The 19110-nt window shown below is 33.0% G+C and overlaps 1 protein-coding gene across 9 annotated transcripts in view; it reads left to right on the forward strand.

The window, feature by feature from the left end:
* EML5 (EMAP like 5) overlaps positions 1-19110 on the forward strand; it is a 212495-nt gene that overhangs the window by 92575 nt on the left and 100810 nt on the right. For all 9 annotated transcript variants that reach the window (XR_012486446.1, XR_012486445.1, XR_012486447.1 and 6 more), the window contains exons 16-17: positions 3822-3915; positions 11207-11307. Coding sequence is in view for 5 of the 9 variants with exons in the window: in XM_074289782.1 (XP_074145883.1) it covers positions 3822-3915; positions 11207-11307 (195 nt within the window). In the remaining 4 variants the exon portion in view is untranslated. The remainder of the gene's footprint in view (positions 1-3821; positions 3916-11206; positions 11308-19110) is intronic.

The raw sequence follows: 19110 nt of genomic DNA on the forward strand, positions 1-19110 counted from the left end.
ATGGCAAAGAGTTGGAATTTGAAAGAATTCCCATCAACTGGGGAATGGCCAAACAACTTGTGACATATTCATGTGGAATATATATTCATAATGGAATGTTATTGTGCTATAAGAAATGATGAGCAGGTGGATTTCAGTAAAATCTGGAAAGATATGAAATGATGTTGATTGAAATAAGCAGAATCAGGAGAACATTGTACACATTAGCATTGTGCGTGATCACCTGTGATTGACTTATCTCTTCTCAGCAATGCAGTGATCCAAGACAATTCCAAAAGACTCATGATGGAAAATGCCATCCATATCCAGAGAAATTATTGTGGCATCTAAATGAAGATTAGAGCATACTGTTTTCACTTTTTTTTAATGTGGCTTTTCCCTCTTGTTTTATTTTTTTCTTTCACAACATGACTAATATGGAAATATGTTTATATGATTGTGTATATGCATATATATATATATATATACATATATATATATATATATATATATAAATATATGTGTGTGTGTATGTATGTATAAAACTTGCATTCAATTGCTTGCCATCATGGGGAAGGGGGATTTGAGAGAGAGAGGGAGAAAAAATTTGGAACATAAAATTTTACAAAAAATGAATGTTAAATTATCTTTATGTTATAATTGGAAAAAACTAAAATGCTATTTACAAAAAATTAACATTTTTTGAGAAAAGATATTTGAAAGTATTCAGATAAGGCTACAGGTTGAATCCAGTGAATTAAAATTCTACAGAAGAATCAAACCTAGGAGAAGATGGAAAGCTTTAAGAAAGAAATTTGAAGATACAAAGAGAAATAATTATGATTAAAACAAAGAGCTCGAAGTGTATTGTCTAAAGAGACAGATTTAGATATACATAGTCATCATCAAGCAAATCTTTAAAAAATAGATATAAAACAGAAGAAAAGGAAGGTGATAGAATAAATATAACTGTCATAATCCTATAAAATTTTATGTGAGAAAGAACTTAACCTGGTTATGAAAGCTAAGGATGACAAAAAATTAATTATTAAGGTGAAAAAGAAAACCAGTTAAAGGTTAAGTCTGCTCTGTGGACTATATAAGACATAGATAACTAAGAATAGGAGAAGAGTTCTTTTATTTTCTCTTCCAAGGAGAATTCATAGGATTGGAAAGGAAACAAAATTAGATTAAAAAAAAAAAGTTGAATTCCAATATAAATAAGGAAAAAGTATAAGAGTAACTGGCTACCAACATGAGTTCAAGTGACCAAATGAACCTTATGATAAAGATATAATGAAGTTATATCTTTTAGACATTACACTGAAATAACTGAGTCTTTGTGAATGATTTTTGAAAGATTGTAGATAATGGGAGAGACACTGTAGCATAAGATAAAGTTAAATATTCCTTTTTTAAAAAGAGAAGAAATTGAAAGTAATAGACTGCACAACAGTTTTACTTCCATGCCTTTTATAATCATATATGCTCTTATTAAAGAGGTATTTAGTGTTTATCTATCTTTAAAAAGGAAATAGTGATCTAAGAGTACTATAACTTCTTTTAAAGGAAGTATTGCCATTTAATCTCATTGCCTTTATCAACAGAATTACTAAAATGGCAGATAAGAGAAATGCTTTTTAATAAAACTTACCTATATTTTAGCTGAACATCTGACAAAACTTGATGTATTATTCGTATTAGAAGGATGGAGAGGTATGAGCTAAGTGAAAGAAGTTAGGAAAATTTAGAACTATCCTTGTTTAAGTATGATTTTGACTAAATAGTTTCTGAGTATCAGGAGAACATTGTACACAGCAACAAGATTATACAATGATCAATTCTGATGTATGTGGCTCTTTTCTACAATGAGATTGATTGAGGCTAGTTCCAATGGTCTTGGGATGAAGAGAGCCATCTGAATGCAGAGAGTGAGTGTGTGAATCACAACATAGCATTTTCACCTTTTGGTGTTTGCTTGCTTTTTTTTCCTGGGAATCACTTCAGTAATCTAAGACAATTTCAACAAACTCTAGGTGGAAAAGATTGAAGCATATTATTTCAGTTTTTTTCCCTCCCTTTTGTTCTGATTTTTCCCTTAAATGTGATTCTTATGGAAATATGTAAAAATATGTAAATATGTAAAAAGATGAATGTTCATGTATAATCTAAAAAAATAAATAAAGATAAAGATAAAAATAAAACAAAAATAAAAACACTAGTGTGACACTATCTTGAGAGGTCTAGATAACTATCAAAATAAAGAGTTGATATCTCATTCTACAGTTTGTTCTCTTCATTAGTCAGATTGTACCTGAATTATTTGTGCAGTTCTTCTGTCTGCCACCATTTAGGAAAATATTGATAAATTTATGAACAGAGGAACTAGGTAACCACGGAAAAACTTGAGTTCATGATATATAAGAATCATTTAGAGGAAATGGTTTTATTTAATGAAGAAGTCTCTTGGGTAAAACAGTTGTTTTAGATATTTGAAAAGATATCATACTGAAGAGGTTTTAGACTTTTTTCTATTTCAGTGAAAGGGCAGATTTAAGTTTGATATCAGGGAAAGCCTTCCTAACAATTAAAACTATCCCAAATTAGAATGGCTACCCCTGCAGATTCTCACATAGAGGTAGATATCTAGTTGTTGGGTGTTTTCTAATGAGCTATAAACTAGACTAGGTAGCTATTTAAGTTCCTTTCAATTATGATATTTTGTGATTATTTGATTTTAAAAAATGGTGAATTGTTGAAAGCTGCATATTGTATAGTGAAACTATGAGGCCTATGGAAATGGGAAAAAGGAAAGATAGTAAATAGAAAGTGTTATAGCAAAAAATTCAAAATCAATACTTTACCTTCTCTTGCTCTTTACATGGTAACAATGTGTCATCTATATTTAAGGACTGTGCCATAAATTAACATGTGGAAAAATCATGAAGTTAAGTTGAATGAAAATGAAGTAATATTACTAGTAGTAGTATGGGGGACCAGATAGAATATTCATGAAATTGGAAGAGCAGAATTTCAGGCCATCTGAATGCTTTCTTTCACAGGCATTTTAATATATGTGTGTGTGTGTGTATGTATGTATACACATATAGTTATTTATATACACATATATACATCCGTGTATGTGTATATATACATATATGTGAATGTATATATATTTTGTTTATATGTACATACACATACATATACACATACAAATGTATATACATACATGTGTGTGTATATATACATATTAGGTGATGGGTTTGGATCATTTTTAAGTGACTTAAGTCACTTGGAACTTGACAATGTTGACAGTTAAAATTAAGGATTTTGAATTGAAAGCAGTCAAACCATGTACATGAACTTTTTTTGGATAACTACAAAATTGCTGAAAATTCTTAAGATGATATTTGTGAAAGGAAAGAGTAGTATTCTGTTCAACAGCTTTCTTTTCTCTAAGAGAATGGATATTGTCTTAGAGTATACTTACTTCATCCTTTCCTAACATTCTTCTTTGTTCGTTTTCTTCCTCTTTTCCAGTTTTTTTTTCTTTTTTCTTTCCCTTCACGTCTGAGGTGTCATATTGTAAAAAAGTGAGAGATTATTAGGATTGCTAAAGGTTATATTAAAGATGTAATTAACTTTTCTGTGGTAATGTTTAACTTTTCTACTAACTCTGTCTTAAGCTCTAGTTCCTGCTTCAGTTTATATATACCATAACTCAATAAAAATATATAATGAATATTATAGATTCAGTTCTTTATTAGAAATCCTACTAAATATTTACTGAATGTTAAATGATCAACTTGTATCATTTTTTTTCTTTGCTTAATTTTTTTAAGCGGATGGCAAACGTCTCGCATCAGTTGGAATAGATGATAGTCATACTATTGTGTTATGGGACTGGAAGAAAGGCGAGAAACTCTCAGTTACGAGGTAAGAAAAAGATTCTAAAATCATCAATATGAATGAAAGAGTGAATTTTTTGAGTTTGAAAATGTATTTAACTAGAACTTTATAAAGATTAAAATAGAATTTTGCTGCCACAAATACATCATGTTAGTATACATTTTTTAAAAATTTTGTATGTGTTTCATTTCATCTCTCAGCTTTCAACTTTCTCCATCTTCAAGAGCCGAGTCTACCAATGCAAATTGCCACCCCTCTGTCCATTTTAACAAATATATAATAAATATTTATATCTAAGTCACTGAGCTAGGCAGCTATCCCTGACCTAAGGAATACACATTTTCTTGGGAAAGGAGGCATACATCTTTTACATAGACAAGTAATCTGAAGACAAAGAAATATAACAGAATGCAGGGAAGGATTTTTAGAAATGGTGGATCTGAACTGAGTCTTGCAGATAAGGATTCAGAGCAATTGATTGGAGAAGGGAACACATGGGATTAGAAGAGTGGCTTGTGAAGATACATGTGTTAAGATAGAGAAAATATTAGGGGCTGGGAATAGTTGCTATTTGGGTTTAACTGAAACATAAAATGTATGAAGGGAATAATGTAAAATAAAGTTAAAAAAGTAGGTTCATAAGATTGTGCAGTTAGACAAAATCCAACAGAGCTACAGAGAGAAATTCCATTTAAAGTAACTACCAATAGCATAAAATATTTAGGAATCTATCTGCCAAGGGAAAATCAGAAACTATATGAGCAAAACTACGAAACACTTTCCACACAAATTAAGTCTGATCTAACCAATTGGAAAATATGAAATGCTCTTGGATAGGGCGAGCAAATATAATAAAGACCTAAACTACTCTATTTATTTAGTGCTATACCAATCAGACTCCCAAAAAACTATTTTAATGACCTAGAAAAAATAACAACAAAGTTCATGTGGAAAAACAAAAGGTCAAGAATTTCAAGGGAATTAATGAAAAAAAAAAAAAATGAAGGTGGCCTAGTTGTACCAGATCTAAAATTATATTATAAAGCAGCGGTTACCAAAACCATTTGGTATTGGCTAAGAAATAGATTAGTTGATCAGTGGAATAGGTTAGGTCCAAAGGACAAAAATAATCAATAACTCTAATAACCCCAGCCTTTGGGATAAGAACTCAATGTTTGATAAAAATTGCTGGGAAAATTGGAAATTAATATGGCAGAAATTAGGCATTGATCCACACTTAATACCGTACACCAAGGCCAGGTCAAAATGGGTTCATGATCTTGGAATAAAGAATGAGATTATAAATAAATTAGAGGAACATAGGATAGTCTACCTCAGACCTGTGGAAGAGGAATGAATTTATGTCCAAAGAAGAACTAGAGATCATTATTGATCACAAAGTAGAAAACTTTGATTATATCAAATTGAAAAGTTTTTGTACAAACAAAATCAATGCAGATAAGATTAGAAGGGAAACAATAAACTGGGAAAACATTTTTACAGTCAAAGGTTAGATGAAGGCCTCATTTCCAAAATATATCGAGAATTGACTCTATAAGAAATCAAGCAAATCTCCAATTGATAAATGGTCAAAGGACATGAACAGACAATTTTCAGATGATGAAATTGAAACTATTTCTAGTCATATGAGAAGATGCTCCAAATCATTATTAATCAGAGAAATGCAAATCAAGACAACTCTGAGATATCACTACACACCTGTCAGATTGGCTAGAATGACAGGGAAAGGTAATGCGGAATGTTGGAGGGGATGTGGGAAAACAAGGACGCTGATACATTGTTGGTGGAACTGTGAATACATCCAGCCATTCTGGAGAGCAATTTGGAACTATGCTCAAAAAGTTATCAAACTGTGCATACCCTTTGACCCAGCAGTGTTGCTGCTGGGTTTGTATCCCAACGAGATCTTAAAGAAGGGAAAGGGACCTGTATGTGCAAGAATGTTTTTGCTGTCCTCTTTGTGGTGGCCAGAAACTGGAAACTATGTGGATTCCTATCAGTTGGAGATTGGCTGAAGAAATTGTGGTATATGAATATTATGGAATATTATTGTTCTGTAAGAAATGACCAGCAGGATGATTTCAGAAAGTCCTGGAGAGCCGTACATGAACTGATGCTGAGTGAAATGAGCAGGATCAGGAGATCATTATATACTTCAACAACAATACTGTATGATGATCAATTCTGATGGACGTGGCCATCTCCAACAATGAGATGAACCAAATCAGTTTCAATAGAGCAGTAATGCTACACCCAGTGAAAAAACTCTGGGAGATGACTATGAACCACTACATAGAATTTCCAATCCGTCTAATTTTGTCCACCTGCATTTTGGATTTCTTTCACAGGCTAAATGTACACTATTTCAAAGTCCGATTCTTTTTGTTCAGCAAAACAATTGTTTGGTCATGTATACATGTATTGTATTTAATTTATACTCTAACATATTTAACAATTTGTATTGGTCGACCTGTCATCGGGGGGTGGGGGTAGGGGAAGAAGGGGAAAAATTGGAAAAAAAAAAAAAAGTTTTGGCAATTGTCAACGTTAGAAAATTACCCATGCAAATATCTGGTAAATAAAAACTATTATTGTTAGGATTACTAAGTGAGAACTCAGGTTGTCTGGACAGTGACAAGGTGAGAATTCAGGTTTTCTGGACAATTACAAGGTGAGAACTCAGGTTGACTTGATAGAGGGGGCAAGCTCATTGGCTGGGGTGGTTCTTCCCAGAAGCCCTTGCATTATCCCACGCCCATTCTCTGGGAGGATAAAAGAGACAGCACTGGGCCCAGAGATCAGATCGGCCTGGAGAAGGATAAGAGCTGGAGGAGATTCAGAGCCAGGATTCAAGAGAAAGACTCTGCATTGCATCAGGCTTGATGGGGCTCTCTGCAGGAAGGGAAGTCACTTCTAAGGACAAGAGTTAACAGCAACTGCCTGGAGACAACGGTTCGTTACAGGAAGAAGAATCTGTTGGAGAGATTTGAGTAGAAGACACAGCAGATCTCTTCCCAGAGAGTGATCCGGCAGCTTCTGGAGACGACAGCTCGCTACATATTATTATTTAAAAAAAAAAAAAAAAAAAAAAAAAAGATTGTACAGTTAGAGCTGAAAAGGACTTGGAGGCTCTTCAGCCCAGGATTTCCATCTTACAGGTGGGGAAACTGTTAAGGAAAGAGGTACTTCCTAAGGTCACATGAGTAGATGGACCTAAATCTTGAACCCAGGCCCTCTGACTCCAAATTCACTGTATTTTCCAAACAGTATATAAATTCTCAAGGTGAAGTCACATGATGGAGATCTTTACCTATTTGGTTGAGAAATTTTTATTTTATGTAGAGGTAATAAAGAGCCAGGAAAGCTTTTTTTTTTTTTAAAGTAAACTCCAAGAATCTTAGAGTAGTAAAGAACCTCAGACTATCCAGTTAAATTCATACTTAATTAAATAAGAAATTCTTTTCGGTTATACACCCAAGTGATTCACAGTTTTGCTGTATTCCTCTAAAGCATCAATTCCACCAAGTTTCAAGTCCAAAGCTATAACTGTACATTTTTCCCCCAGCATTGGCTTTTCAAGGATTCCCTGCTAGACTGTTAGTATATCTGGCCTAGAATCCTGTCTCAAAGATCTCTATGGCTTGAACTTGAGAGTCTGAGACTCCATTTGCTGCATCTGGAACATAAAAGGACAAACCAAACAGCAAAATTTTAATTCTTATTTCTCTAGGTCACAAGGGCCTATACAGTTTCTTTCAAGATATTCATATTGTTGGTGAATGAGGCTTTGGACAAAGTTGGAGAAAGAGAGAGATTGTACCTTATTTGAGTAGCCATCTGTGAGTGAGGGGAATGCAAAATATCTTTTCCCAGAATCAGGTCTAATCATCTTGAATGATTTGGGCATTTGCCAGAGCCCTGTTATACAGGAATGAGAAAGGCATGTGGATCAAAAGTTCATATTTAACATTGACTTATGAAATACTTCCCTCACAACAAGAAAGTAAAAAGGCATTTTCATCCAAAATTTTAAAGATTATAAAACTGAGGCTTTGAAAGTGAATTGATTTCTCCAGAGTGATATAGCCTCTCCTGACCAGTCCCCTTGGTGCTTGTTACTTCTCACCTACTTTTACATACTTAGTTATTTGCATGTTGTTTTACCCAAAAGAATATGAGGTACATGAGGACATATTGTTTTTATCTTTCTTTGCATTTCCAGCATTTAGTTCAATGTCTGGAATATAGTGAACACTTTAATAGTAATTGTCTGAAGAATTGTCTGACTTCAGTCTAGCACTGTTTCCAATATATCACATAGTAGTTATTATTGGGTTCCTTGGCATTTGTCGTTAACTGGTTCCAGAAGGCACAACTAGTGACAAAAATTAGAAGTGCTGAATGAATTTTTACCATAAGAAATACACATATTTCTTTTATATAGCCTAACCATCCAGTTCTCCAAAGAGGTAGCAGAGAAACAAGCCAGCTCAGCCAAGCTCTTCCTGACCAGAGCTCATTTTCAGAGAGGAACCCCAACCTTTATATTCTTTCCCACTCCACTCTGTCCACATTTTCTTGGGGGAGGGTAGTATGCCTGGACATGAAGGTGGAAGTTTGTTCCTCTGACCTCTACTAGCCACAACTCTGACCCCTGCCTGGGGCTTGGGGCTGTCAGGAGTTCTGGGTCTTCCACTGTAGCTTCCACCTCCACTTGGATTATCAGTGCTGTTCTTGCCACTTTTGTTTCTCTTGCTGCTTCTCCTGCTGAGCATATTGGCAGCTTCATACTCCTTCCGGTACTACTGTTTTGGGAGTTGAGGGACTATATGCTGCATTCAGGCTATTCTGCGAGAACTGCTTTGTGCCATCTTACACAACCTCAGTGTTGTGTGTTCCAGCCTGACAGTCCTGCACACTTTTGGCTTTACTGAAGGGCTCTGTGTATGGCCAACCTCATATCCCTATTGCTCGACCAAGACAACCAGCAAGTTGACGAAAGCCCAGCAAGCTTCAAGTGTTGAAGTGTTGTTTTTCCTAGTTGACAATGCATCAGATACCAAATTCAACAAATTTTGAAGCAGATGAGTACCACTGTACTCTCTTTTTGGTCACCTTTTTATTGTTGTTAAAAGTAACATCTGTGATCTTCCTCATTAATAGGTAATTTTTCTATTTGGAACAATTTTGAAAAATAAATGTCCAGGCACATAAGTTTGCTAAACATGTTATTCTTCTTTGGAAGATTGTGGGGAAAAAGTACCACAGAAGAAGAAATCAAGATCTTTAGAAAATTTATAGATTTTATTTAGGAGATTTAGCACAATCTTTGGACTTTATGCAATCAATACTATGTCATTCACAAATAGGAGCTTCTGAAGGAATTCATTTATGGGGCTTCCCCTATGACTTTGACATATACTAAATACCAGATACCTTTGGCAAGCATGTCTTCCTATTTGATTGGTTGATATTAATGATCACCTGCTATCTCACCCTGGAATTTCCCTCAATTGGAATTTTAGTCTCTTTAGCCATGCCAGGCTCTTTCTTACAGTAATAAGTTCTGCCTAGGACTTTTATTCCTCCCAGAAAGGACCCCTAGAAATTATAAGAGCGCTTACATTCCAGAAACCCTGAAACCTTGAAGACAAGTCAAGAAAGGCTACTACATAACACTTTTCCTTTTTAGAATTTTGATTCTGATTGCTTTCCTTCCTTTGGGGATTATAAATGAATTGAGCATGCATACACACATTTATACATAGCTATATTAAAAGTAAGGATTATTATTTTCCCGTTGTTAGAATCTTTGTTAATGAGAATTTTTCTCACTCTACTTCAGAATCTTAAGTTAGTATTCTTATGGTGCCTTCCAAAGGAAAGACCCATAAGGTTTCTGAGCTTTACTTTTGAGAGAATACACGAATATCATTATTCCTGCACTGACTAGGCATTTTAGGAATTGCAACTATGCCTATATAGTTTAATTGGTTCTTGATTTAATCCCTAAAACCTGCCAATAAGGTCTCTCCCTTATTCCCCAATGATAACTTCATAAATTAATTCCTATCTGGGTCTAAATTTATTCCTTGAAATAATAGGTAAGATCCTACCCATCATCCATATTGGCTAACCTGAAGTAAATGAAAAAAATTCCCATTCCATATTTTCACTTCCCTTTGTCACTGTATTAAGAGGTCCTGAAATGTAAATTTGAAAATGCAATTAGAAGGTAACACCTTGCTTACCACCAGTTACCATCCTATAACTTACTTTGACAAGGGATGAACATTTGTATTATACCTTGGAGACTGAATTTTTACAATAAGGAGAAAGTTGGGAAGCCTTTTTGGAAGGAGCTGTGATACTACAGAGTTCGCACTTTATGTAAAATTGCATTATGAATCATGTTCCTATGAGGAGGGAATGGGGAAACAACCTAGGAAGGGGAAAAGTCTGGGCTGCAACTGTACTTCCTGGTGCAACCCTGAATCAGAGGTCCTCTGTTCTAGGAACTGAAACTGCTTGGCTGGTTGGAAGCCCCAAAAATGGGAGAGTTAGCACTGCAGAAGTGAGAACTAGCTTTATTGTTATAATCGTCCCAATGCCTGAGTCTAGCCATATTTAAAGAATATGCTCTAATCTCTTCAGGACATATAAGTTTTATTTGTAAGCTTTATCCCCGCTTCTCAAATGGAAATTGTGTTATCATAAAATCACTTGGAGAGACAATTGCCAGCAAAAGTGGAAATCGAAATGACAAGAAGAAGTAGCCTTTGATGTAACACTAACCCTAAGCAAGTCACTTAACCCCAATTGCCTTACAAAAAACAAACAAAAAAGATGGATTTATTTAAACATTATTTCCTTCCAATATGCTCCCATTATTACCTAGTGAAATTCTTCTTTCAGTACCAATCCTATGTACCACCTCTTGCCTGACCCCTTCACTTGAATGTGATTGTTTCTTTCTTAGGTTTTCCTAGAACACAATCTAAATTTCTCTGTACTCCCATCATAATCTGTCATACTTAAGATGGTTACTTCATTTGTAAAATGAAGATGATGATAACCACATAGGGTTGTTATGAAGATCAAGTAAGATAACATATGTAAAGTACTATATAAAAACTAGCTATTGCCATTATATTTATTACATATTATATTCCATGTATTATTTATTGAATATATTTTCTATATATCTTTGTTGAATCCTGGTTATTGCTTGTTGAATTCTTAGGGGAGAAGTTTGTCCAAAAAGTAAAAACTAAATAGTTTTTGTTTTTTTTCCCAGAGGAAATAAAGATAAGATTTTTGTTGTGAAGATGAACCCTTATATGCCTGATAAATTGATTACGGCTGGTATTAAACACATGAAATTTTGGCGGAGAGCAGGTAAGACAGGCATTTTTTTTCCTTACTGTGTTATTTAGGAAAGCTATTAATTTTCTTGATAATCTCTGCTTTTCTTCTATGTATTTTAAAAGCTGGTTTTAAAATATTTTATTGGTATTTTGAACTTTTTACCATATGCAAAAGATTACATTTTTGCAAGATGATGTATAATTTAATAGATAATCATTATTATATAATATGATAGAATGTTATTGGAATTAGTATTTGCACATAACCAAAAATCCTAAGATTGAATGATTTATGGATATATTAAATAATTCATTGATACTTCTATGATTACATGATAATTCCAAACTCCAGTCCTGACTGGTACTTTTGTTTTTAATTTTTTGTAACTGTTGTATAAAAAATGTTTTTCATATCTTTAATGATCTTATCTCTTTAACAAAAGCCAAGTTCTAGAATGAGCAGCGGGTAAAAACCAATAAATCTAATACTGAAAGATATTGAAAGTATTGATACATCATGTGTCTATTAAAGAAGAAGTACACTTTCACCTCACTTTATTCCATTCTAAATTATCTTTGGCAATATTAATTGAACTTTTAACAGGTACAAATTACTCCAGGTGGCCTATTTTCTATTCCATAAACACAATATTCCCTTTCTTCACTTCTAAGACTTTGTAGAATTTGTTTGTTTTCTTTTTTATATGGCTGGAATGCTGTTTCTACTTTCTTTCACTGCTTGGGGTGCCTTCTCCTTTAAAAAGTCTTGTTAATTCCTCTACTTGTTAATGTGCTATCCCAATTATTATGTTTTTATGCATACTCTGTATTCATTGATTGAATAAAAATAGGAGAAAGAGAGGATCACTAAGTTGAGCATAAAATTAAAAGACAAAAGAAAAATCTTGAAAACGAGAGGAAAAAATAAAAACTTCAAAAATAGAAGTGCTATAAAATTGAGGACTTTGGGAAATAACAATTTTTAAATCATTAGTTAAACTGATCAAGAAACCTGAATATGAATTCTTAAATCATCCAATAAGAAAAAAAAAGAGTGACAGATTAGATAAGAAAGCAAAACCTCAATATATCTTTGTTACAAAATGCAGATATTACCAGAATAAAAATAAGAAGCTGGAATTTACCTTGCTTCAGGTAAGTTTAAAAAAGCAGCAGTTGCAATCATGTTAATCAGACAAAGCAAAAAGAAAAATTCACAAGATAAAGACATATTACACTGAAGGGAATCATGGACAACAACCAGTATCAATTATTAAATTTATGTGCTCCAAATGCCATAATATCTAAATTTTTATAATCGTATTTTCTCAGTCATCAAGAATTTATTTTTTTTCCTTCCCATCTCCTTTATCCACTGGGAAAAAAAGAGAAAGAACCTTGATATTACAAAAATACAATCAAGCAAAATAAATTTCTACATTGAGCATATTAAAAAATATTACTGATATTTAGTCTGCATTTAGTTGATGAGAGTTAAGTCCTTCAGAATTGTTTTTGTATATTTCTTTGAGTATAAATTGTTTCTCTGAATCTGCTCACTTTATTCTGCATCTTTTTATATGTAATTCTTTACATGACTCTGAAACTTTCCCCTTGTTTCTTATAGCATTCACATATCACAGTTTGTTTAGCCATTCCCAACTAATAGGGAATTCTGTAGTGTCCAGTTTTTATCACTATAAAGTGTTGTTTTAAATATTTTGTTACGTCTTTAGTATTTTAATTCTTTTCCATAGCAACTAAATTCATAGTGAAACTATTAACTGAATTAGAAGAAAACACAGATTATAAGATAGTAATAGTCACTAAGTGGCACAGTGGATAGAATGTAAGACCTGGAATTGAGAAGACCTGAGTTCATATTTGACCTCAGACAGTTAATAGCTTAGTAACTGGGTCATTTAACCCAGTTTACCTCAGTTTCCTTGTCTAAAAAATGAGCTGGAAAAGAAATGACAAACTACAATTTTTGCCATGAAAACTCCAAATTGGGTCATGAAGAGTCAGACATAAGTGAAATGACTGAACAACAAAAAAACAGACAGTAATAATAAGAGACTTTTAATTTTCCTCTCAGGTTTAGACAAATCTAAAATAAGTATTTTTTTAAAAGGTAAATTTAAAAATTTAAACAAATTGCTAGAAAAATTGGAGCTAAATTGTTTTCTGAATGGGACTATTAGAAAACATTTTTCAGAATCACATGGAACTTTTACAAAAATTGATCATGTTTTAGGGCACAAAGATATAGCAAACAAATGTTTAAAAAGGCAAAAATAGTAAATCTATCCTTAACAAACAATAGTAAAATAAACATAGCATCTAGTCCAAGGAGCACAAACAAAAAACACAGACCCAAGTGGAAACTTAATAAGTTCTAAATAATGGATCAAAGAACATAGCATAGAAACAATAATTACTTGAAAGACAGTAAAATTTGAATGCAGCTTAAGCAGTCTAATTACTGGGGAAATTATTATTCTTTAAAAATTAGATTAATATAGATTAAAAAGTATATTCCAAAAACCGAAGGAAAAAGAAAGGATTAATGAACTGAATATGCATTTGAAAAAAATTAGAAACTCAAAGATAAACTTAAAATAAGCACAAAAGTAGAAGATATTGGAAAATTAGAGAAACAGATAAATTGAAAGCCAAAAAATTAAAAACTGAATTAAAGCTGTATTTTTTTGGGGGATAACAAAATTGATAAAAGTAAGAGGGAAGAAAATCAAATCATTGAAATAACAGATAATTAAGATAGACTCACAACCCAAACCGGAAGAAATAAAAAGAATTATCAGAACCTATTATGCAGTTACAGGTTTGAAATTTGAAAAACAAATTTGAAAACACAAGAAAGAAAGAAAGAATTCTTGGCCAAATGGGATAAAAAGATGATCAGTGATAAAATGACTAAATATCATTAGAAAATTTTTGCAGAAACAAATCATTGCTCTTAGAGCTATGAAACAACTTGAAAAATCTTTGTAGTAAATGTGTATAATAAAAATCTGATAATGAAGAAATAGATGTGTTTATATACAAGCACACATATATATGTTTATACTTTATATAATTATTTAAATCCAAGAGCCATTCCCCAATAGATAAAGAATTAAGGTTTGAAGAAGCAGATTTCAGTAGATAAAGGATAAAGGATATGAAGTCAGTCTTCAAAAAAAGAAATCAATTGATCATTAGGTATTTAATATCTACTATTTGCCAGGTCTTATACTAGGTTTTGGCATGCAGTTACAAAAATTATAACAATTTTTCATCACAAGAAACTTAAATTCTAATGGAGAAGATAACAAGTACATATTAAAAAATAAGGCATCAATATAAAATTAGTATGTAAAAATGCATACAGAGTAATTAAATACAAGACATTCTGAGAGAATTGGACAAGGACTCATGCAAAAAGTGGTATTTGAGGTGTACTACATCCTAATGAAGAGAGAGAGAGAGAGAGAGAGAGAGAGAGAGAGAGATTATATGAGACAGAAGTAAGGAGATAGTGTTCCAAGACCAGTGCAAAATCACTGAGATAGGATATGAGAGGAGCAGAGAAATGGCCAATTGGGGTATGTTGTAGATTAAATGAAGAAAAGATATTGGACTCATGTTCAGTGGGTCTGGGAAGAAAAATTAGGGTCAGCTTATTATGTAGGCCTTGTGTAGTTCTCAGATGAGTTCATGTTTTATGCTGGAGACAATAGGTAGCCACTGAAGTCAGTTGATTGGGATAACTGTATGAAAAAGATTATACAAGAATTATTCAATTATCCAACTGTATTCAAAATTATCTGCTAATAGTAAGATACAATTTATAACAACTATGAGGATCTGCTGTTCTTGATTGGTAAAGATGACAAAAACAGAAAATAACAGTTTATGGAGGGATTATGGAAATACAGGTTCAGTAATGCACTGTTAGTGGTCCAACATTTTGGACAGCAGTTTGGAACTCTACCCATATCATTAAATTGTGCTTATACTTTGATCTAACAATTCCGTTACTATTCATAAACTCCAAAGAGCTCAAAAGACAAAAAGAACCCATCTATGCAAAGTGATAGCAACACTTTTTGTCGTAGCAAAGAGCAAGAAACCAAACGGGTACCCATCAGTTGGAGAAGACTGAACAAATTATGCAACATGTACAAAATAGAATGAAAGAAATTAATTTCTAAACAATAACATATCACAGTGGGCTCCAAATTGATAAATGACCAGATATCAAAGATTATATCATAGATGGTTTAGAGGAATTTGTTTCAAAAAATGGATTGAGGAATAATTATTGACCAAACGAGAGAGAAATTATTATAAGTTCTTTGTAGGAACTCTTGATGAAGGAGTTAAACTGTTATAGAGATGATTCTTATTGTGTCGGAAGAAATGATAACAGGGTCTCATTCAGAGAAACCTGAGATGACTTATGAGCTAATAAAGAATGAAGAGGACTGAATCAAGAGACAGTTTATTCAATGACCACATTACTTTAAAGAAAAACAGTTACAAAAAAACTTAAGAACTCTGATCAAGGAAATAACATCACATTTCCAGAAGACTAATTATGACACATTTCCCATCTCTTGGCAAAGAAAGTATATACATGAGGTACAGAATGAGTTGAAAATTTTAAGAGAGGACTTTGTATAAATTTATTTTTGCTTGACTGTATTGTTATCAAGATAGGGCTCTTATTTGAGGTTGGGGGAATAGGTATATAGTGATATCCCCACCCCCCCAAAAAAAAACAACAAAAAAGAAAAGGCCATTCATGAAACTTTTTAAAATATATAAAAGAAAGCACAATGCATTTCATCTAGGAACACGACAGTAGAGCAATGGTAGTAGTATTGTTTTCAGTTTAATAAATGTATACAAGTTGTATATCATAGTTGTATGTATGTATAGTATATGTATATACAATCATCTTTGTATGTTACAGGCAGCTGATCACACATGGGATAAAATGTTGAGTCTGGTCAAGAAGACTTGAGTTCAAATCCAGCATCAGATCCTTACTAGCTATGTGTCCCCTTGGAAAGTCACTTATCTTCTATTATCATAGTTTACTTATCTGTAAAAGGAGAAAGTTTGTCCCATTGCCTTTTAAATATCTTTTATCTCTGAATCCTATGTCTTCTTTGAGCTGTTCTCTTATCTTGGTTTCTGTAACACTATACTGGCTTGGTGATTCTTTTATCTCTGACCCATTTGTGATTTTTCTTCTTTACTCATAACCCAAATGAAGAATTTATTCTGCATTTGAAGGACTCAAATTAAGGATAGAGATTTAGGAATGGAAGGGTTCTTAAAGGTTATCAAATTAACCTTCTCATTTTACAGATAAGGTAAAGGGTGAACAGACTCATTATTTGCATTATTTGCCTAGTGTTGGAAGTAGAATTTTAAGTCAAGTCTTCTAGACTATTATCTGTCTCCAGTTCACACTACTACCTACCTGAGGTCACAGTCAACAGGGTTATATGCTAGAAGGGGAGATCAGAGTATCAAGACTGAGAAGAAGCATTGCATTCTCTTAAAATGTTGCTGATGACCTGTAAGCATGCTTTTCTGTTCATGTATATTTTCATTTCGGAAAGTTTCATCCACTCATAGTTTGTACTATCAAAACTTTCAGAATAGGAACAGTCACATAAAAACTGTATATCATTTCCATTTATTCATGTTTCTTTTTTCCTGAAGTAGTTTTCCTCTCTTTCTTTATATCTTTCTATGTCTTCTGAAATAGCAGAGAACTTAAAATGGATTAACATAAATATTTATTTATTTATTTATTTTATGTATCAAACAAAAACCATTTATTAAATCTTTACTCTGTACCAGGCACTATGATAAGCATTGCAGTAGCAAATATGGGTGAAAAGAAAGACAGTTTCTGCCCCTAAGGTGTTAATTTTCTTTTTTTAAATTAATTTTATAATTATAACATTTTTTACAACATTATCCCTTGTACTCCCTTCTGTTCCGAATTTTCCCCTACTTCCCTCCACCCCCTCCCCTAGATGGCAGGCATTCCCATACATATTAAATATAACATAAATATTTAAATGCAAAGTAATCAAAGGTATTAAAAGTTTGAAAAAATTGGAATTATCTCTAGCCAATCCCAAGGACATATAAACCAGAATAGTTCAGTATAAATCCTAAAGTCATTATATATTTTATTTTTTAATTTTAGGACAACCAATTTTTTTTTTCAAAAGATAAATTTTATGAGTGATTCTTTTTGATGGTGAATGAGATGAGGTGAGATCTTTCAAGACAGTTGTGAAAATCGAATAAGGCTTCATCTACTTCAGAGTTTGAGTAGGCCTGAAGGACTGTGAATATCGAGTCAAGGGCATAATTGCGTTCCCCTCCCATGATATCATCTCCCTATTTCAGCCAAATATGGACAACTATGTACTTATTGGTCAAGTTCAATTTCATGGGCAGATCTCGTTTAGAATGTAAGACTCTCAGCCAATGAGGATGAGGGTCAGTGGTGGGAGGAGGTGTTTTACATTAGGGATTAAAGGGGCTGTCCTGCCCACAGGAGGCCCTTCCTCTCTTCAATTGTCTGCTTGAAGGGTGGGACGCCCTTCTTGAGAGAATGTACAACAAACTTTGCTTTTCTCTAGAGCTCTCTCCAGCTTTTTTATTAAATGGTGACCCCTCACCATTTCCGTACCACACAAAATGGTTAAAGAACAAGTTGGATTATAGGATCATGGATTTAGAAGGCTTTTGGGGTTATCTACTCCAACTTCTCTAATTTCTTTTTTTTTTTTTTTTTTTAGAATTGAGTAAACTTAAGAACCAAAGAAATTAAATGACTTGTCTGAAGTTATACAGATAACAGATCTGTTACATATACAGATAATTAGATAAAGAGTTGGGTATGATTTCTAATCTATTTGCCTTTTCAATCATTTAATTGTTATTTGATTCTGGAAAGTACCTTAAACCTTTGAGACTCTCTTTGCCCTCACCTATAAAATGGAAAGAATATTATCAATCTCTTTCCAGAATTGTTGTGAGGGGCACCTGAAAGAATATACAAATCAGCTTTTTCTTGGAGGCTTTTTAGGATTAATCTCAGGTTTTAGAGAAAATAAGTTTCCCAGAAATGGTTTAAGAATTAAAATCCTGACTTTAGATCTTGACATACAGATAGTTATGGTAGGTCTTTTTGTGTTCTCTGCTTATCTCAGTGAAGTATTTATTCTTACCCATTGCAGAAATCTAACTTAGATATCTTAGAAGCTATAGAAGATGTTTCTCTTACATCTGGTGGGGTCACTATGTTGTGCTAAGGAGCAGAATTGTTATTCTTTCTTATTTGTTTCCATTCATTTGTTGACCTATCTATTCTTTCTATCCTTAATCCATTCTCTCAGGCATGATTTTTCAGTTATTCCTTTGGCTCTTCTACTTTGAGAAGGATTATTTTCAAGGGGTATATGTAACAGGGGTAGAAAATGGGAAAGAAAATGGTGAAGCTTCTACCTTCAATCATCTAGTTACTCACACATACTTCCTCTCTATTCCAACATTCATTGCCTAGAGATCTTTGAACATAAGGGCTTTATTTTTATTCTTTGATCAATTACTGTTTTCCCTTAATGTATCATTGTTAGCATTTTCTCTCAAAATCTTTGTTCTTCCATGCCTGCATATTATTTACAACCCCAGGTTTGAAAAGAGCTTATAAAATTACCAATGGTTTGTTGGTGGATTTTATTCATATTATCAGTATAATAATCCTGGAAAATAATAATTAGCCCTTATTCCA

This window comes from Sminthopsis crassicaudata, chromosome 2, assembly GCF_048593235.1.
Source record: "Sminthopsis crassicaudata isolate SCR6 chromosome 2, ASM4859323v1, whole genome shotgun sequence".
Taxonomy (NCBI): domain Eukaryota; kingdom Metazoa; phylum Chordata; class Mammalia; order Dasyuromorphia; family Dasyuridae; genus Sminthopsis; species Sminthopsis crassicaudata.